The sequence below is a fragment of the Haemaphysalis longicornis genome, unplaced genomic scaffold (genome assembly GCF_048455015.1).
Source record: "Haemaphysalis longicornis isolate Haplotype H1 unplaced genomic scaffold, Haemaphysalis longicornis Haplotype H1 scaffold_1, whole genome shotgun sequence".
Taxonomy (NCBI): domain Eukaryota; kingdom Metazoa; phylum Arthropoda; class Arachnida; order Ixodida; family Ixodidae; genus Haemaphysalis; species Haemaphysalis longicornis.
In genome coordinates this window covers 376,362,743-376,386,356 of record NW_027526203.1, presented here as the reverse complement: position 1 = coordinate 376,386,356, position 23,614 = coordinate 376,362,743, and the positions used below count along the sequence as shown (strand labels likewise).

Here is a 23,614-nt window from a genome sequence, read left to right as displayed (position 1 = left end):
GCGGAACACAGTCGCCCAGATAGCCGAATTGGTAAGGCATTCGAGATCTAATCGAAAGGCGTAGGTTAGGTCCCCACTCTGGGCGCGTGTTCTTCTTTTTTTCTTTCTCACGTAATTAATAATAATAAATAATAATGTAACGTCACTAACGGTAAAAAATATTCTAACCATTCCCCTATGCCTTCTTTGGTGTAGTAGACTGCCGGCATTTCTTCCTGTATTTCTAACGAGCCCCTCATTTACAAACCCTATATATATATATATATATGTGTGTGTGTGTGTGTGTGTGTGTGTGTGTGTGTGTGTGTGTGTGTGTGTGTGTGTGTGTGTGTGTGTGTTTACATGCAGGCGTATAACCTTATTTTTGTAGGGTTCCCCTGCGTCGAATGAGGTCTGTTAGAGAAACATATGACCAGCTCGGAGCACCCATGGCTTTTCCGAAAAGTCACCTCGGACGATCTGCCGGAAGTGAAGTCATCATCATTGAACCCTTGAAGAATTACGTGGATGTAAGTGGCGACTTTCTGTTTTAGGCATAATTGGACAATCTTTAGGTATTCATAGCAATAAGCACATTCTGAATGGCCAGTTGGGCATTTGCAGTTTTTCCCTGCAGTGTTGGTGCGTTTTTCTTCTGAAGTTTTCATTGAAGGAGCATGCAAAGTCATTTGCTTCAAGTTTTTGTTTTGAAATGTTTGTTACTAGAAACATCATGGTATCAGGTATACAAAATATATATTTCTAAAGATTAGCCGAAAGCCTAAAGGAAATGATATGAACATTAAGGAAACAGTTCACTCTGCTTGACGCCTGTTGATGGTCTCCATTATTGTGTCTCATCACCACCACCACAGCATCAATCAATCAATCAATCAATCAATCAATCAATCAATCAATCAATCAATCAATCAATCAATCAATCAATCAATCAATCAATCAATCAATCAATCAATCAACCAATAAATCAATCAACCAATCAATCAATCAATCAATCAATCAATCAATCAATCAATCAATCAATCAATCAATCAATCAATCAATCAGTCAGTCAGTCAGTCAGTCAGTCAGTCAGTCAGTCAGTCAGTCAGTTATTTGCGTGCCCAGGAGCAGCCGGGGGGCCTTTGTGCTGGCGCACAGAAACAAAAACACGTGAAACATGGTGCACATAGCTCGCCAAAAACTATAAGGGAAATAGTAGTGGTTACACACGAAGAAAACTACACACTTTGGCATAAACACACAAAACACACATAAACACAACCGTTTTAACGCAGTGTTGATGTTAGAAAGCTTTTGTGCGTCTCTCAACTTTGTTTAGGAATGGAAGGCAAATTTTTGTTTCTGGATTGTGGCAGCTTCAACTCCTATTTTCGTGTTACCTCTGATCTCTTTTTCACCTTTTCAACTCTTCCACCTTCACTTTTGCAGCGTAGTCAGCCGTGCTCAGCTACTAGTTAATCTCCTCTCCCGCCCACTTGCCTTGTCCTCGTCCTCCTAGATGCTGGGACATGCGCTAAGTGCCGAGAGACTCGAAAAAGGGAACTCGAGCAAAAGCAACATTGGAAGTGTGGCGCAATTGAGGCGCGTAATAACTCTCAACACCTGCCCAGCAACCGACTGCCCAAACTTTGAAATCTTCACATTTCTTTTACGCAGGCACAATACTACGGCGACATCACTATCGGGACCCCACCGCAACGCTTTCGTGTGCTCTTTGACACTGGATCATCGGACCTGTGGGTTCCGACCAGTCGCTGCTCAGAGGGGGACCACTATTGCCGTAAGCTCAGCTTTTGCCACCACAGCATGCAATAGTGCGATTGGCATTTTCATGTGAGTGAGATCGCAGTTCTGTCAACGATGCGCACGTGTACTCCTTCCTGAATGCATTAGTGACATCCGAGGACACCGAAACATCTCATGAGTTCTGAATACGAAAGCATAGATATACAACTTAACGACGCAGGGTGCGCAGAGCGCCCTGGCTCGCTGGTGACTGCTGCGCCATCGGGCGAGGGAATTAGAGATACCGGACGGCTAAGCTAGGCATGGCGCCTGTTTTCAGGCGTAGAGCCTGGCGCAATCAGACTGGTTTAACAAAAGGAGTTACCGAAGGGGCGGTGCATGCCGCCTCCGCAGTTTGAGTTTTTGCACGTGGCTCTGCGCGGGCCCAGGCGTTAGCTCTCCTAACCTATCAAGGAATTACGCAGTATTACAGGGCTACAAGACAAACACTCCCAAGCCCTCATACATCACTCAGCAGACCTGAAGAAATTACGCTGAGACAGATTCAAACAGGCACTTTCGTACACCCCGTAAGAATGCATTTATTGTTCCCGACTCAGTATGCGCAGCCGAATGCAAATTCTGCAATCAATTAGGTAGGCTCCGCCATATCATTGCGGGCTGCAAGAAAACATCGACCTATCACCCCTTCCAAATGCTTTTTACCCTGAGCAGTGGGAGGTACGGTTGACTAGCGGTCGCCTGGAGGACCATGCACTCCTCGTAACCCGAGCTACGATGGCTTATTTCTAAGGCACGCCGCTCTATGAAACCACATGACATGTCGCAGCCAACAGAAATTCAAAATGCCGTTTCGCTGACGCATACAACGCTGGCCAACTCTGACGCCGGATTTTCTGCTCGATAGGCCATTTAATGTCTTCGCATTGAAAATAAGTGCTAAGCCTGGCATACAGCGCTGCCGGCAGGTACGTACGATGTGACAACATTGCGCTTGTATGCAGGCTATATCCTTAGCCGTTTTAAAGCAAAGCTATAATGTTCTCACTGATGGCGTCTGTAACGCGAAAACGCCGAAGTGGAAGAAAAAAGAAACGCTTCCCGCGGCCAGAGTCGAACCTGGATCCCTCGCGTTATGAAGCTGGCGTCTATCATGGCAGAAGCGGTTTAGAAAAATTTGACAACCAAAGAATCCGTCACCAGAAAGCTTCACGTTCAACCATCGTCGTCGTTTGAAGGAAGGGTGCATGATTTTTTTAAGGGCTGAATGTATATTAAACTAACCGCTACTGATGTAAAAAACAAAAAACTTATAGGAACAATTTGAGTGGGATGGAGGATATTCAGGCACCATGTAATAAACAGTAGCTTAGACCTGATACTAAAAAAAAGACGGAAGTATAAAATAAATGCATACTTATGGTGATGAGTTTGCAGATGAAAACGTGAGAGGGAAAATTTGGCACCGACATGCAATGCAGTCGTACGGCTACCAAGAAAAGCTATGCAGCGTTCTCAGAAACTTCGTGGTTGAAAAAAAAAATTCGTCCTGGTGGTCCCAAACGGTGGTCCCGGTTTGGAATCCCGGAACCAGGCCGAATTTTTCTTCAACTGTGAAGTGTCTGAAAAGCTGCACAGTTTTCCTTGGTAGCCGTACGGGTGCATTTCAGGTCGATGTAACACTTTCCCTCTCAGGAGCCTACTTCACCTCGGGGATTTCTCCTAAACTGGTCGAGTTAAATGTGAAAACTATAGCTTCTTACGGCATGAATATGTAAGAAACTAAGGTCACAATAGCGAGCAACAAAACTAAGCCGTTAGCTTAGTTATGTCACCAAAATGACGAATGTATGAAATTAGTGAATTCTTCTGACTGGTTATAGGTCAATTAGGAAATCGGATTCTTACGACGCGCATCGAAAGAAACCTTAGGTTGGCATAGGTTAAACACTAAAAAAACGAAAATATGAAATTAGTGCATACTTCTGGTGCTGCCTTATCAGGTAGAAACTTTTATTATTTTCGGCATACGTGGAAAAATATTTTAGGACGGCATTGCGAGAACCTCGATGAACCAGCGCTTAGCCATCTCCTCAACTACATCAACGAGGTTTGGCTCTCTGCCCAAATACCATCCCCGTCCCTCAAACTCAGGGGGCCCTGTTTACTACCCGCGTCGCAACTTCGACTATCTGCTCGTTTCCTGAGGAGGCCCGGTGGACTTTTTTTGAGGACTGGCAGACAATGGTCCCGGGTGACGTGCCGCCCGTCCGGGCAATGACTGGTGCGCGGGTAGTAGAACAAGACAACGACGACGTAGGCGCTGCGGCCGTTTAGGACGCCAAGCAAGACCCTGAGGGGCTCAGCCCGGGAGAGCTGCTCCAGCGACCGCCCAACCCTGGTGTTTCCGTGATTGCCGTTATGGAGAAATCTCAGGGACCCTGCCGGGACCTCGCCGTCGCTAACGTGACTATCGTTTCCGAGACGCCTGACCAGCCTTGCCACAACGCTGGCAACGCCGACACGGCTCTCACTTCAGAGACGTCACAATGGCACTTCCGGGCCCATAGCATCGCTTATTTGACTACTGCTTTGGAGGCAATCGACCGGCCCTGCCGCGAACTTGGCGTCGCCGATGCGAGCCCCGTTTTGGAGTCGTCCCCGCGACAATGTGGCGACCCTAACATTGGCAACGCTTGCGTTTTGCCAACATTTCAGAAGACCTCCAGCACTTCGAAGACAGTTTTATTACATCCGGCTACGAAAACGTGACCCGTGCAGAATGCGGTCCCGCTTCAGGCGATGGCGAAGAGCCTGCTTCTCCGGCGCTCCGTAAGCGAACTTCGACGCCGGAAGCGTGCTTCGGCCGCGCTCGTCCAGGCCCGGGGGCGAGGCATCCTCGAGGCGAAACAGAAATGCTTCGATGGTGACGACCCCTTCTTCAGCAAGCATAAGTCGATGCTGGACGCGCCTTTCTACACTGTTTATCGGTTCGACGAGAGGGAAGTCCCATGGTTCGCAGAGGAACCGAATGTGCTGCTGGAACACACCGATTACTTCGCGGAAGCAGTATCAGACGTGGACGCAACGACAATGCCGCTACTCTCGCCGCATGATCTCTGCAAATTTGACCGTCCACATCAGCTGTTCCCATTCGATCCCGGCGGCTGCCTTCTGGCCGAAAACCTGGAGCATGGTCTCTCTTCCCGGGTGACCACATGAACATTCGCAGTCTTCATATTTAGATCTGTCACTTTGTTACAGCAACCCAACAAGTGATCGTTGCCCGTGACGCTGGATATGGACTTGTACTGCCTCGCTCGAATGACAAAGCTGTTTACCGAGATCGGCGGCACCGAGACACCCAGCCAAATGCTCCAATGGATCCCCCATCCGGCCTACAAGCGCCGCTGCTGTAGAATCATGAGCTGCTATGGAAGTCGGATAACTGGTAGTAGTAGGGCGCGGACTTCGCCACTGCCCGTGCAGCTGCCAGCTAGCTCCTAACCAACTTGGCGGCGGCGGGAGTATGTTGAGAAATAAAGATGCACAAGCAGGGGGCGACAGTAGGAGGAGAAGAAGAGGAGGATCAGAAGCGCTCTATGCCTCGCTAGTCGGCTCCATCACCATTTTGGAGCCAGACGCTGGTCTTCTTTCGCTACGGTGTTACTAGGCGGTCGTTCTCACAAAGTGCGGACAGTCCTTGCCATGGACATCCACAACGCCCACGATAATGTCAGCCACGGGGCTATCCTGAAACTCTCCGAAGCCTTTGTCTCCAAGCAAGCTGCGCTCTTTCATCCAGGCCTTTCTTACTAAATAATCTTTTTCTATACGAATTTGCGGGGCAAGCTATGGCCACTTCACACCAGTTCGCGGAGTACCTCAGGGGGCGGTTATTTCGCCCCTCCTTTTTGATATTATGATGTTGCCACTTGCGTGGCATCTGGGCTCCATACCGGACCTGAATTTCCTCGTCTACGCGAACGCCATAACGGTATGGACCGTCCACCATAGGCAAAGCGTGTGCCTTCAACAAGCCGTGACAGACACGCAGACATGGTGTCAATACGCTGGGCTGACACTTTCAGCAGACAAAACAGCTGTACTGCCTGTGGCCAGTGCTTGGGGCCGTCGCAAACTGGCTATTTCTCCCATTATACTCCAACTTTCCGGCCAACTCGTGCGCACTGCCACATCTCTTCGCGTGCTAAGGTTGGAAATTTCTGCGTCTGGGTCGGCTGCCATGTGGCTTCGATCTGCCCTACAAAAAGCAGGCCAGTTGCTTCACCTGATTCGACGCATCTCGCAGAAGTCTGGTGGCTACTGCTCCAATACGGCTCGTCTCCTGGCGAGGTCAGTACTGCAGCCTCAACTGGTTTATCACTCAGACGGAGTGGGCCCGACTTGAGGCTCTTAACAGAGCCGCAATGCGCACCGTCACCTGCCTCCCTAGAATGACCCCATAGCATCTCTCCAGGCTGAGGCTCAGCTGAACATGCTTGACGAACTGGTTGAACAATCTCGCTCAGCCCATATGCACAAACTTACTTTTGTTGCGGAAGCAGCGGCCTTAGCTAGTTACATGGGTTCCCTACCTGCTTCACCAGATCGCCCTGTAACCAGGCCGCCATGGCTGTATCACCAGGTTACTGACAGTCGACCACTTACTCGACTTCACACTCGATCGACCGGATAAGCGGATGCGAGAAAAACACTACGGACGGCTGAGACCGAGTACGAGGCGGTAGATGCCTTCGTGGACGCTGGGGTCCAGGATGACGTTTTATCGACTGTTATGCAGTGTCGCGTCTACCCAGATGCCTCTCAAACGTGCCTTACCAAACCATCCGCACCCTGCAGTCTCTAGTGGTGGAGTTCGCAGCCATCCGGGATGGCCTATACAGGCACTAACGCCGGCCCTACAGCGCGCCCCAGTGGGATGCATCCTGCATCTTTATACGGAATCCACGGCGGCGATACAGGATTTACGCCGAGTATCGAACAATTGCACTATTTAAGGGGACATCCACACTCTGCTAGACACGTACCCCTGCCCTCTCCGGCTGTTGTGGGTTCGGCGGAATACGCTCCCCGCTCACATTGGAGCGGATAGGGCTTGTCACCCTGCGTCTATTCCTCGGCCGCTGCCAATGTTAACAACCGGTCTAATAGAAAACTTTCTCCAACGGAAGGACGAACTGCCTCGAGACACGCGCGCCCTCATCCCACCGTGTGGAACGGACCTCCCCAGTATACTTGCTCGCCTGGAAGAGGTTCTGCTGCGCTGGCTTCGCGTTGTAGTGGCGCTTTCACCTGCTGTGACCCAGGCGTGGCCACCACGCTACCATTCCCCGTTCGATGACACCTGCCCCTTCTGCAGATCTCCTGCCAAACAAGCTGATGCGGACCATCTAATATGGGCGTGTCCTTCACTAGACTCAGCCAGAAGGTGATACCTGAAAGGCACAGGCCTCCATTCTGGAAGACCCCCCGACCTCCAGCGGTGGCTCTGGGGACCCCACCACCGCTCCCTTCTTGCCTTCCTCCGAGAAACGGGGGCCCATCTCTACCTGTAAATAGGTTATTTTATGCCAACGGGCATTCTATCGCAAATAAAAAAAGCTACAGAAATGAGGACAACACAAATCCCGTCTGTATGCGGGAAGTGAACCTCGTGGATGCAGCAGCAGTATCGCGACGAAGCCATTTCAGCTCAAATGAGGAAAAACGAAGGTGGTTCTGCAGGACGAACATAACATAGTTGGTGGGATCAGATAAGAAAACTCGCTAGTGTGCAACAGATATGGCTTCCGTTGAATAGAGGTGGTAGGAAGTAACTGAGAAATGCCGTTGTGATACAATTAGCATGCGAAAAGGTTACTGTTATGGCGTGGTAAAGTCAGCATAACGTGAAAGAACTTTACTTTTTGCATGGCTTTGAATGATACCTTTCGGTCGTGGTCCAGACACCTAAGCATAAAGGCTACGCACCGACGCTGAGAATCATTATGGGTACATCAAAACATTATTATAGCGACAAAGGCATTTGATAAAGAATACAATACTGATCCCGAATAAGTGGATGCAGCTCGTTTGGCTTCTGAAAAATGGAGATAAAAAAAAAATGAAGCTCTTACGATACCGAAGTTTATTATAGAAGAAAAGAGAACACTGAAGTTCTCTTCTTGCGTTTTTGTGCGTGTGTGTGTGTGTGTGTGCGCGCGTGTGCGCGTGGGCGTGTGCGTGTGTGTGCGTGTGCGTGTGCGTGTGCGTGCGTGCGTGCGCGTGCGTGTGTGTGTGTGTGTGTGTGTGTGTGTGTGTGTGTGTGTGTGTGTGTGTGTGTGTGTGTGTGTGTGTGTGTGTGTGTGTGTGTGTGTGTAAATACTACCAGTCTAGAACCCTCCCATCACAATGTGCTAGGTTGCTATATTTAAGTGTGTGTGTCGTCTCTCATAAAATTAAGTTGTGAGGAGCTGTGGTGTGTCTTATTTATTTCTCGTGTCAGTGTCAGTATTGCACTATGTTCTCTAGAAACCACTACCGAATAGTCCAATTGTCGATTCTTGTGGTTCTATTCCTGCTGTTGCTGACACTTAAAAGCTGATGGCTGGGCTTAATGATAATTTCCTCCCATTCCCTCTTTGGAGGGAAATTTGGTCGACCTGTTTAGGAGTAAGCGAGCAGCAACAACAATGACACAGATAGCCGCCGGGCTACTAAATTCGCGACCCACAGATACATTTTTCTTTGTTGCGGGAGGAGTGGCTATGAATATAAGGCAGGTACGATGGGGCACTTTCCTCGCAGCGCTGCACTATCGGTTCGACGCCTCCCAGTCAACCACGTACGAGCACAACGGGACGAGGGTGCAGCTGGGCTACGGCAGTGGGCCCGTGGCCGGCGAGATCGGCAAAGACGTGCTGTCCATCGGGAACCACTCCGTGCGCGCACAGAGCTTCGTGCAGGTGGAGAACAGCGAGACCCGGGCCTTCGCCGCCGCACAGTTCGACGGCATCCTGGGGCTCGCCTACCCGGCCTTGTCGGTGATAGGTGTGACCCCGGTGTTCGACAACTTGATTGCCCAAGGCGTCGTGCCCCGAGCGCTTTTCTCGGTGTTTCTCAGGCGCGGATACTCGGCCGCCGACGGAGGAGAGGTCTTCTTCGGTGGCATCGACGCTGACCACTACTCCGGAGAGCTCGTCTACGCTCCCGTGTCCAAAAAGGGCTACTGGCAGCTCTCGGCTGACAGGTCCGGAAAAGACGCACTGACGTCCTCGGTATAGGAACAAAAGCGTACAGGTGCGCGCCATTACTGGCTGGCGCATTCGGGGTTAATTATTAGGCGCGTCACGCAGTGAAATCGCGCATGTGTGGTGCCTCATTATGCAGACTATATGGACATTCATGAACATTTAGCTTATCATTTCACTCTCTCCGCATATCATTTAATACAAAACAAAAAGAGAGAAGCCGCGGGGGGGGGGGGGGGGTGTTTAAGCTAGGCATGCAAATCATATATTGGTTCAATCGCGCCAGATTACTCACCTTTAATGATAGCTTGTTTGTCTCTTTCCAAATAGAGTGAGCCTGTACAGCGTGACATGCAGCATAGCCTTTTTTTAGCGAGCTTCCTGGGCTCAGCTGCTCGGTGCGAAGATGTACACAGAATGTTGGCGTCCACCACGAAACAAACGTGCTTTTACATCCACGATTACACGCATTTTAAAAATAGTAGGCTTCATGAAATATATTCCTGACGAGAAGCCATGAAGTATTACGCTCTTAGTAGCTAGATTAGTCGCTAGATAGCTAGAACCATATGCATCACTGCTCCCCTTTTATAGCTGTAATTGCAGCGCTATTTTTAGGTAGCTGGTCTCCGCTCAGGTTTTTATTTTCAGTCCCTGATCGCCTGCATCTAATACTATTTGTGGCCATACTTAACGAGGTTGAAATGAAGCCCATAATTTAAATACTCGTTCGTAAAAAAGCAAAACGGTAGTTTTGAAACGTACTTAATAAACCACGGTGAGCCAAACACAATTCAGCGAAGGTAGCTGTTCATGCAAAACAAATTGTACAGTAAGCGAAATCACTGTATAATTCAAAGTATACAAATGAATATCTGACCCGTTTCACTGGGAGCCTTTGGTACGTCTTACCAAGAGATGGTACATAAGTGCTTTGCGAATCCCGTGATACCAGGCTGGCGGAATACCCAATAAACCCCATTCAGAATTTCCTATCTTTGTTTAGTGCGTGTGGGCTCAAAATGTTTGCACGCAAGAGCTATTGTGTCTAGGAGTCAACGTCGTGTTAAATTTTGCCGTCCTCCGACAGCATCAAAATGGGCGACTTTGAGTTCTGCCGAAGAGGTTGCCAAGCTATGGTGGACACGGGCTGTTCAACTATCACCGGTCCTTCTGCGGACGTCAAAAGACTTATCAAGCTGTTGGGGGCCACACCTTACAGCGCAGACTTGGTAAGTAACGCTCAAGGCTCCCGGTTTTCCCGAATGCGATCCTCTAATATTACCACGTCAAAAACAAAAGAGAAAAATTCTGACACGATGCGAAGCAGCAGGAGTGTTCCTATACTTCCGCCATCACCTGGTCAATGTTAGGCTTAGCAGCGAGTTTCTGCAGCTTTACGTCCATCATTTTAAGGAAGTGGGAGACGAATACCCATGACCCACGTAAATAAATCATCCGACGCAGCAGGCTATGAAAGCCCCATTAAAAACACGATTTGCTGCTTTACCGATCACTCAATTTGAAAGGAATTCGCCACTCATATCTTTCTCACGCCATCCTATGCTAAATCGGTGTGGCTAGCGAAGGCGTTGTCGCCATTGGTAGCGAAGGCGAATGGTAGCGAAGGCGTTGTCGCCATTCATGGGTTGACGGGACATTTCCGGCAGGGCAAATGACATTGAACGACACCGACCTCAAATTGAGAGGAACGTGACGGCATGACGCAACAGTTATTCTTTTGTCCCGAACTGGTGTTTATTCGCGTGGGTAGGCATGTGTGCGCGCGCAAGCGTTATGAGGGATACCTTGCCGGTTAAAAGGACCCTGCAACACTTTAAATAAACTCGTTCACTCTTTCTTTCGTGCCTGGAAGCAATTAGAAAGCTGTGGTTATCGGCAGCGGAACTGCGTGATTTGCTTGTCGAGGCAGATATGCCTTCCAATGTCTGTTACGCTGTTTAGCAGTTTTCTTTACAGTCGCTATCGAATGCGTTTAGTGCTCAAACTGAAACCGCCTAATAGCCGCGACATCGCTCGAACGACGTCATTCGAGCGCACAAACACGTCCCATACCGAGAAAAAAAGAAAACTTTTTTGAGTACGATTATAAGCTTTGTGTTGGGCGTAGAACAATAATTTTTGGCTGCGGTAAATACTGGATGTGCTTGTTGACAACGTTCTGAAAACATTTCAGATTTTAAAGAAATGTTGAACAATGTAAAAAGCGACCGTAAGAGAAAAAAATGGAGTTCATTGCCGGGCTAGCACAAGTAAGCTGTTTATAGCGAATGACACAGTTTAAACAGCTAAGCTCCTTTTGTATGTTTCCCTGATTTGCTTCCAAGCTCTCATCAGGAAGAAGCTAAGACTGGTGGTCTGCACAGGGGCCCTGCTCTCGACTTTACCTGATAGTCGTTATTTTGCCGAAAGCCTGCTGCCCTATTCTCGACTTGATCTGGGTGCCACTATTTTGTCTTGTAGGAATTATGCGTACACCCCACTTACAGAAGCTCTCTAATGGCTTATCAAATTGCGCGTCAAATGACGCCCTCTTATCTTTAGGGTGAAACACTATTCTACCCGTTTGTCTAGCTCAAGGAAATAGAGCACGTTTTCAAATCAGGGAAAACAAACCCGAGTGCTAACAAGGCAGAATTATTTGCCTTCTAGTGCGCCAACTAATTGTCTGCTTCATTTAAGGTTGCTGAGCAGAAGGACGCAGGTTCAAAACTCAGGATTAGTTTATTAGTTTAAAAAATACATGGCATGCGTAGACTATTCGGAAGGAGGTCCCATAGTCAGGGATTGTAAGGAGATCTCGTGTAAAATGTAAAACTAGAAAGTAGTGAGAAAATAACGACGACAGGTGAGAAAAATACTAGTAGCGTAGCATATCACTGAAAATAATGGACAATTAAAATAAAACATTATACAAGAATTCGAAAATTGCAAAACTGCTTTGTTTATTATAATTAACAAGGAACAAAAACAGTTGAAAATACAAAGCTTGGGTGGTTGAGTGGGATTATAATATTTCCAGCTTGTTTTAATTTATCAATGAGCGTGATGTTTTGGTGTTAAGGGGTAAAATATTCGATCCCGGATATGGCGGTCGGGTTTGGGATTCAGGCGAAAAACGAAAATGCACGTATGTCGATATTTTTGCGCCTGCTACAAATCTTCAGGTGGTTAAAATTAATCCACGGACCTCAACTATAGCGCCACTGCCAACCCAGGTGCAGCAGACGCACCTTTAACAAAACCTCTTTTTCGTAAAGCAGGAATCTGCTACTCAAAACGTCATTTTGGGCCAGGCAACACAGACAACATCGCTCGTGCCAGGACCAGGAACACTTCGGACCAGGAACAGTGTTTAAAGGAGCCATGAAGAGAAAATACAACTTCGTTTAATTTGAAAGAACTAGGATTCAGTATATCACTTAGCTCCATTACAGCCACAAAAGATGCATTTTTAACGAAAAAAAAAGCAAGAAGTATTTAAAAACTTTCAATTTTTGCGCCACAGTGACGTGTTATGAGCAAGAATGACATCACACGGGCCAACAATAAAAGATAATTTTCAGTGCGTTAACTGCACGTTAGCATTAAAGTGATGCGGTCAAATGGAACTATAGAGGCCCCATTACAGACGTCCAGTCATGTGTCGTCGCGACAGGTCAGTTAGGCGGCCGCCAATCGCACAAACAAGGTTCCGTGACGTCATAGAAAAGTTGCGGGAAATTGGCTAGGGAGTCGCGACGGCTTCACACGTTTTCTTTAATATCTCCGTTATTTGTTCGAAGATTGCGATGATATCGGTATCATTACTGTCGGGACTAAGCAGTCTTTCTAATAAACCCAACTGCAACTTGTATTTTGTCTTCATGGCTCCTTTAAGTGGCAGCTCTTGCTGAGAAACCGGCCAGCGTTGGATTTAGATCTGCCGCGAAGCGCGCCATCGGTCGTGCCGCACATAGTGGGGAGACAGCTTTTCTATAGTTTTCACTAGTAAAAACTGGTTAGTAAAGTTCTTTCTTATAATACCGTATTTAATTATTAGTAAAAGCTTTACTAGTTTTCTTTACTAATCTCTACCGTAATGCTTACTAGGTTAGCGACGCTTCCGGTAACATATTAACCAGCTGCCGCAACATCTGTTACTACTAACATATTAACCAGCTGCCGCAACATCTGTTACTACAGCAAATAATCCAGCTTCAACCAAACAATCCTGGTATCATCTCGCGGCAGATGTAACGTTGTGGGCACCCCAATTGAAAAAAAAAAAACGTTGGCCTTGCGCCGTAAAACCATAATAATCATCATCAAAATAATTTTAAGGCGAAGAATTAATTGTCTACTATTCGCGGTTTGCATGGACTGGACTGGAGTGGGAAAGACTTTATTGAAACAAGTACTGCAGTAGGCGAGAGCCGGGTTGCGGCTCCGCCTCGACGTGGCCTGGCGTCGCGCCATCTTCTGCGACCATACTCGTCACAAGCCCGTTTTACGGAGCCCGCACCTTTCGAGCGCGGCGAAGACCTGCTGGATGGCCCATGACTGGTCTGTCTTGCTTGTAGATTCGATGGCTTGCATGGCAAGTCTGGCCGCGTTTCTAGCCCTTCGCCGGCTCGCCTGTAAATGGTGCACACAACAGCGCAAGGGGTGTTATAATGGTGAAGCAAACTGCAGTTTCAATGCGTAGGCCTCGGGTGAAAAATCCGGCGTCGTCGGCTTCGTAAGCGAGAGATGGTAGACAAAATGGCTGACGACGCCGGCGAATACAGTAAAGTAATTCACTTAAAAAGGAAATTGGGCGTATTTAAGCCCGGCTGAAAAGCGTTTCCAGGCGAACAAGCACCCGCAGTGCCACGAAAGCTCCATGGCTCTCGCTGACTAAAGGTGGACGTGTTGATTGCGTTGTAGATTGCATTTTTAGTTTGGTAGATTGTAGGTAGATTGCCCTGAAAGTCGTTTTACTTGATTTTATTGAATGAATTATAAAAACTAAGGACAGGTGAAACGAATGACTAACTGTTGCAATAAGCAACATTAACAGCCTCAATGTCTCCAAAAAAGTTTCGTTCAACTTGTAGTAATGAGGTATGCATCACACCTGCGAAGTTTTAAGGCGGGCTTAAACCACGACCATACAACTCTATGGCACTGACATTGCAAATGGCCGCTGTATTTTGCGTTCCTGAGGGCACCATAATTACTTTGGAGGGTATGGTGGCGAATCTTGGCAAATGAGGGTGAATGCTCGTGTGAATATGATACTTTTATGAAACTAAAAGTTTCTCCATGATTTAACCGAAAGTTACATCGTGGGAGCCGAGTTTAGCATGATCAGTGAGAGGGGAAAATTTCCAAGAATATTTTGAGCCCACGTCAAAATTGCGAAAGAATCCAGAACTGCTTTGACAGACGAAAGAACGTAGCGAAACTGAGAGCCAGTGAAAAAAAAAATCTTTGGGGCGCAGTGTTCTAGAAGGCGAGTTGCTCAGGCAAAGTGGAGAATATGCAGCCTCTGTACTGACTGCCTTTCAGTTTCGCCAGGAAGTCTGGAATGCAGTCATAATCATTTTTAGCGCCACCTTGAAAGCTTGGCGTGGCGTCGATCTGCTGAAGTCGAGAATTCGGATTATCCAAGTTACCAGCGTTTATTTCGGGGCCTAGAAGCATTTAAAATACTGATACTACGAAGCAGAAAACAAAATTCAAATTCTTGAACAAAGAGAACCGACTTCCAGGTAATGGGAGCTTATATTTGTTCGTTTTAAAATGCAGGTTATTGTAGTTTACGACTGACATAATAGACCTTCATTAGGAGTGGGCGATATGATGGTACGCATGGTGAATGGAAAGGGAGGGGGAAGTTAAGGGTTCTGGATCTCGTTCGGCTGTCAACCCGCGTGGAGCGCGTCCGAGAGAGCGAGAAAGAGCAGCAGCTTCCATGCGCGGGCGGCGTGCATCGGAGTTGTCCAACCACAAAGTCGCCGGACTCCAGGCGGAAGATACTTTATGCCTTCCGTTCCAAGTCCCGGGAACTACCACGGTGGCCTGTGTACCGTGGATTCGACCCCTACGTAGCAGGAGGTGCAGGTAACGATGATCGCAGATTTTTGGTCCTCGTCAGCATGTGGGGACACTTCGGCATGCGGCGCGCCACTAGTGGGCGACCCATCCTTGGTGAGCGCGGCATCAGCCCGGCCGTGCCTTGCACTTAAAGGTGATCCGACGGCTCATGGAAGCTTATGATTAAGAATATTGGTTTTAGCTCCATCGCGTAGCCGCGCTGCCCTGCGCTAGATAGGAAGTACACTATACAGGCGCTTGAATCGCGGGCTTGAGGCTGATGTCATTGGCACTTGGTTTCGGACAGTTTTTCGTCCCAGTCTTCGCGAACGATGTGAAGCAACCTTACATGAATGGCTTTGTTTAAATGTTTCCGTTTTTTCCCTATTTAGAACCAAATTGACTGTGCGAACGTGACAAGCCTTCCAAGTTTTTCGATCACAATTGGAGGCAAGCCCCTGGTGCTGAGGCCGGAAGACTACACAGTGAAGGTAAACACGTACTCTTATAACACTTATTATACAGACGGGTGGAGTAACCATTTTTAAACAGGCCGTTTGATGAAATGTGAGCGGTGCAGCTGAGCAACAACCACTGCCGCTTTGCTTTTGTTATCGGTGCTGTGAGAAGAAATCAGCAGAAAGAAGTCTGGCTGTCTTTTCCCGGAGAAAGTTGTGCTATCATGAAATACAGGTGTTTAAAATGTCATGCAATCAACTAAGAGTCTGCCCGAATGAGCAAGACACATGTATCTAAAAGAAGTATTGAAAAAGGACATTGGGAGCGGAGCTTATAGTCTCAGCATTGCGGGCCGCTGCCAAGGCGACCGGTGCGCCGTAGTGCAGTAGTGATAGTAACTAAACAGGTGCGGGATAAAAACTTTAGACCTTATTCGAATTAATTCCCAAGTGGCGCCAAAGCGATGTCTAAAGGGCTGCGTAGCTACTTGCGAAGTGACCTAGGTGTCACCTCAGCGGCACCCATCCGAGACCAAAAGGTATCCCCGGCTACCATCCGACACATTACGAAGTGGCCCCGACATTTGTATCTTCTTTCAGGTAAAGCAAGACAACAGGACATCGTGCGTGGTGTACATCAAGGCCTACGACTTCGGCGGTAGCCGCGGTCCACTCTGGAACCTCGGTGACCCGTTCCTCGGCCGCTACTTCACCGTGTTTGACCGCGAGAACGACCGCTTGGGCTTTGCCGAGGCGCGTTGAGTACCTGGCGCGGCGGCAGTGAAAAGCGAACATCACGCGAGTAAAAAGTGATTTGCTCAACCTGGCTGCTGTGCTCCTTTTGTTCTCGCTCCGGACAGCACCCTCCTGGCCTTTGCCAACACGTCGGGCCGACTGTGACAGCCCCAATTCTGCACTCTTCGACCCCCGCTGCTTTACTGGGATCAAGACGATGTCCTGCACTCAGACGTATTCACTTCTCCTCGCAAACAGCGTACAAAACGTGTCTTTTTTAAACGAGAGGGAGAGAGAGGAACGTGGCACTAGCTTGTACGTTTAACGTCAGGTAAAAAAAAATTCAGCGTTTGAAATGACTTTTCCAACTCCGTAGCACTTAGGGGACAATCCACACGTAAATAGCAGACATACAAGGGCGAGAAGATTGACGCTGTTTTACAGGAACTCAAGCAAAAATCGCGTGGCTTTACACTTCCAGTAATTCCCGTTTTCTTCCAGGGATTCGTTTCACTTGTTTGCTGGCTTCGTGTCACCGCCTTAGTGCAGGGCATGGGGAAGCTTGCGTGTGAATTTCAAGATATTGTGACGACGCGGGTGCAAAGCAATGTATGAGTCGAATGCACGTCATGTGCCGCATGCTGCTCCCGCAACGGCGCTGGAACGCTTTAATGACTACCCTGGAGAAAAAGTTTGACCTCATAGCCTTAGCTATTGATGCGAAAGCCACTCTCGATTTTTTTCGCCCCAATTTGTGGCTGGAAATGTAAACTTCTTACAAGATGTTTCATGCTGCATTATGAGTTACAACGGAACAGGGGAACTAAACATACTTTTACATAGTACATACATTTGCTGCGGAATACAAAATTAACTTTTCTGTTTGCTACAGCGCAGATGGTTGGTAGTAGGAAAGAAAAAAAAAAGCAATCTAAATAAAATGTACTGTGCTGTAAGAGCTGTCAGTAGCCTTTCCCCCGCATGCTTTTCGAATGCGTCCAATGTGTTTTCAGCAAAACTAACTTTCCTGTAAAACCTAACTTGAAAGCAGAGCCAAGTGTATACTGGCATGCTCTTGTTCGTGTCTCCGCAACAGACAGGGACCGATAGGCGTGCCGGTAACCTCCACGTGCGGGCATCCGCTACCAACAGGGACTTGTCCTACACGGCCTGCAGGGTCCGCAACGTGCGTGTTCCACTCTGTGCTTTGCGGCAAACCCAACTTTACAGTGAAAGCTGACCCGACAGCAAAGCCAGCTTCTGCCCTGCCCGGTCTTCGTGCCTGGAAGCGTTATGCCCGTGCGTCCCTGAGCCACACGCTCCTCCTGCCTATTTGTCCCTTAAACAACATTCCCATGTGTCAGTAACTTCTACACTTCGGTCCGTGCGTCCGTACGCGATGTGCCCATAGCCTTTTATCTCTAATACCTTACGCCAAAGCGGAAAGGTGCTGGTATTTTTACACCTGAGGCGCTCCGCAGTCGAGGGTTATGGATTAATTAGGCTACTTCCGGTAGCCTACCGCGAACGAAACGTCGGAACCATGGCGCCTTTTTTTTTTTTTTTGCGTTTTGCCTGTTTAAATAACCACCTGTGTAGTAAGTTGTCTCACTTTAAAGTAGAAAAGGTGGCGTGTGTTGCTAGTTCTGTCGTTCTTTTATTTTACGGCCATAAACTCCGGCCAGACTTCGGACTTATTCGCTTCAGCCCGCTTTTTTCATTTAAGCTAAGCAGCAACGACCCACCCTTCTTAAGAACTTATGGTAGATATATTTACCGTTTGCGGCGTGGTCGGTAGCGAATCCTCCGGATAGTTTGTACGGGCAACAATTGTCTAAATTTATTCTAAGCCCATGCGCATTCATTTTTTTTTTTCCATCGACTTACATGCAGTTAAAACCAGCGATTTATTATTTTCAACGAGACAACTAATTTCCGCAAGAGGAGCCAGCGGTAAAGCATAAGAATATGAAGAATGCGCATATCTCCTAATATTGCTTGATCTTATCTGCAATCTTCAATCTTATCTACTCGATGTGACAAAAAAAAAACGCCGTTTGGTCATATCGTATTTTTGTACATATAACTGCCCCCTGCATAAAAGCTGAACGCCATCGTAGGGGCTAGAAAAAAGTTATTCCCGCAAATTACTTGCGCAACAGAGCGATCAGATAGTGTAGAAATCTTGATAAAAAGCAGGGTGTTGAACTGAAAAAAAAATATTGATTTGGTTCGGGTGCTCTCATTTTGCTGCGGTTGGGAAAAAAAAATGGCTTAGCTTGCACTAGTAGTGCAAGGCTGGAGAAACAGCAGAGCTGCCGTCCCCTTTCACTTCGTCGGAGACCCGCCTGTTTCACCTCAAATTTATTTCCGAACTTGCCGCTGAATGTTTTCCATGACTGGCGGGCCCGGATCGTTTCATCCGCAGGCTTTCACATTTCTCCCAATGTGGACCGCATAAGCACGGCTTAGAACCCGCGGCCAAGTCCGAAGCAAACGCCCACGCTACGTACCCAAAGGAAATACTCAGCGTCCGTAATGCGATGATAGATCAATCGAATAGACGCCCGTTTCATAACGCGATGGACCCACGTTCGATTCCGACCTCGAGAAGGGTTTTTAAAGACGATGGCCTTTCTTGGGCTACTTGAACGGGAAAATTTTGGACTGTCTGTCTGTCTGTCACTCGATTCCGCCAGCCGTCCAATGTAAACCATAAGCCTATTGCGCAGCATCTGCATATGCTGCGGAATAGTCTTATATACTCACAACCAAATATAAACGTCTAAGTCCGGTGTTAATGTTCATACTTGTCAACATTGTTAAACCAGAACAAGGCATTACGCAAATATAACGCCGAAAATCAACACATGAGCGATATTTGCAGTGTTCCTTTAATAAAATATTTACAGATGCTTGCTTTTTGCGATAGTAAATAAAATACAACAACTGCAGAAAACCGTCGCCTGCTGTTGCCCGCGCTCCTGGCGGCAATTATGTAATCAAACGGAAATAGCAACGAAAGGTTCCACTAGATGGGATCCCCGTTCCGCTTGGAATAGAGTTCCTGTATATAACTCCCCTAGGGCAGCAGAGTTGCGCGTCCATCCGCCATCTTGAGTTCACGTCGTGCGGGAAAGCCACCCGTCTAGCATGTAGGAACTGCCGCCGATCCGCCGCGCCAGCGGCAGTGGCGAGGAGGAATGGCGAGGAGCGGCGCGCACAAAAACTGGCGCACGACAGTCGGCTGGTCAGCTGCTTATCAGCGGCCGCCACTTCCTCGCAACCACCGATGCTCAGTTGAGCAGAACTGACTGAATACGAGGTCTTGTGCGCAGAACTGAAAGCGGGCTTTCCTGCCGAACTGGAACGAGCGGCATGTGGCAATCAGACGCGCAACTCTTGCGCTACGCGATATACAGGAACTCTAGCTTGGAACGCTCTTGGAGTAGGGCAACGTGGTTCTATAAACGTTGTAGTCAGGGGCTTCGATTTACGCTCGTCTCCGCCGTGCGGCAGCGCTGGCATCGAGACACCTGGCCTAGTGCAGTGGAACGCGGTAAATTTAAATTGACTCTACCTCTACCTCTACCTATACCTCTAGCGTGTTAACTTGGGAGGAACGAGCCGGGAGAGGAGCAGCGTGAGAGGTGAGCGGGAAAGAGAAGGGAGGCATTTACTTGCCAGGGGCGAAAGTCGACTGTCGTCTTGCGTCGACATTTGCAATGAAAGGAGCATATACACGTCCAATTTTTTTCTTTCCTGTTGGCTGTACATGTTGTTGTTCCTCGCCGCTCGGGCCTTTGGGGATGGCCGAGTGGTTAAGTTGGCGGTTTCATGGCATAGAGGTGTCGGGTTCGATTACCGGGACCTCCCTAACCACATTTTTTTTCTTGAGGCTTCGCGGTTTTTTAGTGCGACCGACGGACAAAGCTCGGCTTAACTCTTTCGTTACCGCTGGAAATTGACCAATTTTGAAAGGTCTAACAAAACATTTTTTTTGTGCTATACATATTGGTTAGGCACACATAGCAGTGACATAAAATGCAGATTATTCCGCGCGCTTTCCAACGACACCAGTTTTAATAAGGTTTTCCTAAATAATGATTGCGAAAAAAATTATCGAATTCGAAATTTTTGTCTACGCGTCGAAGAAAATAAGAAAAAGGAAGTTGTGTATAATAAACGACCAGTAGTAGAAAAAATTTAGAATATACATTTTGTAGGTAGACATTTCAAAAACCCGTCCTAGAAAAAAAATTGAGTTGCGCATTACAATTTGTCAGATAAAAAAAGAAAATGATAGCCCGCGTGGTGCCCATGCCATGTGGTGAAGCCCAACCACTATTTCAAATTTTGCTGTTTTGGGTGGTTCTCTAGAAGAAACCTGGTGGTTTGACATCATTAAAGGCCCAAATTAGCCTCCACGGGATGTAAAAACACCTTGAAAATGATTATGACCGGCACAATATTGAAGGCAAGCAAGCGATGTGAAAAAAATCTGCTTGGAGTTGAGAACCAAACTCTTTGGTGGATGCTTGTTGACGTTCTGATGATCACTTATCAGCCAGAACTTTCATTTGCGGTTTATTATCATGTTCTGACTCACTATGGTAGCCCTGCTTGCAGGAATAAGGTACGATGCGCTAGAATCATGCCCAGCAAGCTTTCACCAAGCCGCCGTCGGGCTGTGAAGTCAGTTCAGCACTGAGAACCAGCACTACGAGCCTACTACATTGCAGCGCCACTTAACAATTTTGAAAAAAAAAACAAATACAAGGCTGTTGGAGACTTCGTCAGAATAGACAGTACTACTAAGAACCGACACTAGACCTCCGGAAATACCCTCGTATGAAACCGAAACTGGACGGTGAACAGCTGGCGGTTTTTAAGGCCAATTGGAAGCGTTCTCCTCGTCTGAACTGATACCTGGAGACTTGGTGTTATCATTTGACTTTCAGCGGCAGCTCTTATCGCAGAAGCAAGGCGTAGATAAAGTGGAAGCGCGAGCGGCATGCTTGTTTTGAGGAGCAGTAGCGGGCAACGGAGGCGCCATGGCGATTGAGCTTGTAGTTGGGTAACTGCGTAGTAGTGCGAAATATGAATTTCGCAATGCAAAACCGAAACCGAAACTGCTGGAAACTGGTTGAAAATGGCAGGCACACTTGCTAGACATGCGGGGGACCATCAGAAATAAGCTTTGGGAGAATAAAGCTGCCCTTTGTCCGAATCAAATATCATTAGTGAATAGCTGGGGCCATTTTCAAGAAATTATCACCTCTCAACGCTGTCGGATTACAAAGCTGACCGCATTATTTGGCATTTGACTTGCCAGGAGCCTTTTGACAAAAAAATATAATGGAAATGCAGGCTAACCACGATCTGCATCCTTCTTTCTCAAGTGCAGCAGCCACGCCCCCTTCCTCAAAAACACACGCCCCTTAGCTTGCAAAAAACGTCGTTAAAAATCTCAATGTCACCGGAGCGGGGAAATTTAAACTGATTCTAAAAGGGCAGTGCCTAGACTAACCACTGGCCAGATTAGGTGTACGAGAAACGACTACAACTTGTTGAAATAGGCAATATAAATCATCGATCACCGGTGATCAATTTGAATAGGCGTGGTAACGAAAGAGACAGCTCTGCTGCTAAAAATTCCTACCCGAACCGTCTCCGGTACGATGAATTTTGTGAAACTCGCGGCATAATACAGCTGTCTTCGACCGCCAAAGAGTGAAACCTATTACGACGATAAAGAAAAATTAGACGAGAAACGAACATGTTATGGAATGGGCTTGGGAAACCTTCGCAAGCAGTTAAGATTAGCTAAACTTTGGCATTGGAAGAAAAGAAAGGCATTAAGCCAAGGCAGTAGCCGCTTACGGGTTCAATTTTTAAAGCAGTACGACGCACCTTTGAAACTAAAAAAGGTAAAAAGGGAGGTTTGGTGAATGAATGGGCCATAAGAAGGGAGGTGTCAAGAATAGATATAAGACGTACGTATCGCCGATTAACTAGTACACTAAAGTGGAAGGTATTCGGATTCAAAGGCACGGGCTGCGAAGGACGAAAAACAAATGAGAAACACGTGTGACAGCGGCAAAGTGAGGGGGAGAACTAGTGGGACACTAGGAACACACATGGCTAAGAGTGCACTTTGCTTGCTCAAGGTGGATGGAAACAAAGAGAAATAGTTGCGAACAGCCTTTGCATAGTTGGCGCTTGAATGCTACTGCTGGTGATGATTACCTTGGAAAAACCAACGTGCTTTACCGGCACACAAAAGAGAAACTTTCGTCGGCCTTAACTGTGGAATAAATTAACCCGAAATAGCTTTACAGCTCTTGTCCTTTGGAAGCACGACATCATAAAGTGACAGTCGTACGCATTCGCAATTTTGGTTGTATTTATTTCTAAAAAGAGCGGCGGAGCTAACCTGGGCACATCCTCCTCTGCCACATTATAAATTTCACATTTTGCCCTCTTTTAAGTTTCGTTTATAAATAACGTTTACCATGAGTTTTCGGTAGCACTGTTGGTAAGTCTCTGGGCTCTCAACTAAATAGTGTGCAACTCGAGGATACTGCAGGTTTTTAGGGGCTCGGGCTGTTGGCGTCTCATGTCGTCGTCGTAACCGTCGTCTCATGTAGTCACGGTACTAAAACACCGGGACACTTATTTACACCTCGCGATAGAATGTAACGCGTATACTATACTAAAAAAAAAAAAAAAACACCGGGTCACTCGTTTACGCCTCGCGCTGGAAGGCTTCGTAACACGTATACTTAAAAAAACACCGGGACACTCGTTTACGCCTCGTGCTAGAACGCTTCGTTCTTCGAAGACACGAGACTTTTACAGCAAAGCTGAATACCTCTACCCCCCAATGGTTTCATCTCCGTTGGCGAAAACGCCACGGCCCCAAGAATGCACTTATACACTGCATGCTTCTTCCCTCCCTAGATTTCGCGTTAGTGGAGATGGCCCGGGATTTTCTTTTTCGTTTTCCGCTCTTCTCTTTATTCATTATTACAGCAGAAGAAAGGACTACTATTCCTTCTCACCAAATACAGCCATGTCTCTAAGGCGTGAAACAATTTATATCCTATGGGAAATGGCTGAGAGAATAGGAATGAGCGAGAGGAAAAACTCTCTCTCCTCAGTCGGACTAGCTGCCTGACTTGATGCTCCAGATGGGGATGAGGATCATACGAAAAGTTCACCCGCACGCGCATCGGCCCAACCATGCAAAAGTCCTGTTGCACAGGCCTTTGATTCAGGAGAAATATCACCACCGCATCATTCCCTTTCGATGCTGTACCAGTGCACGCCTTCTGGTTT

General features: G+C 47.5%; 1 protein-coding gene across 1 annotated transcript in view; it reads left to right on the top strand.

Annotated features, from left to right (window-relative positions):
- The window catches only part of LOC144155121 (lysosomal aspartic protease-like), a 41,232-nt gene extending 24,872 nt beyond the window's left edge, over positions 1–16,360 (top strand). Inside the window, exons 2-7 of the mRNA XM_077686375.1 lie at positions 371–509; positions 1,657–1,780; positions 8,557–8,998; positions 10,090–10,231; positions 15,473–15,571; positions 16,139–16,360. Coding sequence (XP_077542501.1) covers positions 371–509; positions 1,657–1,780; positions 8,557–8,998; positions 10,090–10,231; positions 15,473–15,571; positions 16,139–16,300 — 1,108 coding nt within the window. The 3' untranslated portion in view covers positions 16,301–16,360. The remainder of the gene's footprint in view (positions 1–370; positions 510–1,656; positions 1,781–8,556; positions 8,999–10,089; positions 10,232–15,472; positions 15,572–16,138) is intronic.
- The last annotated feature ends 7,254 nt before the right edge of the window (positions 16,361–23,614 follow it).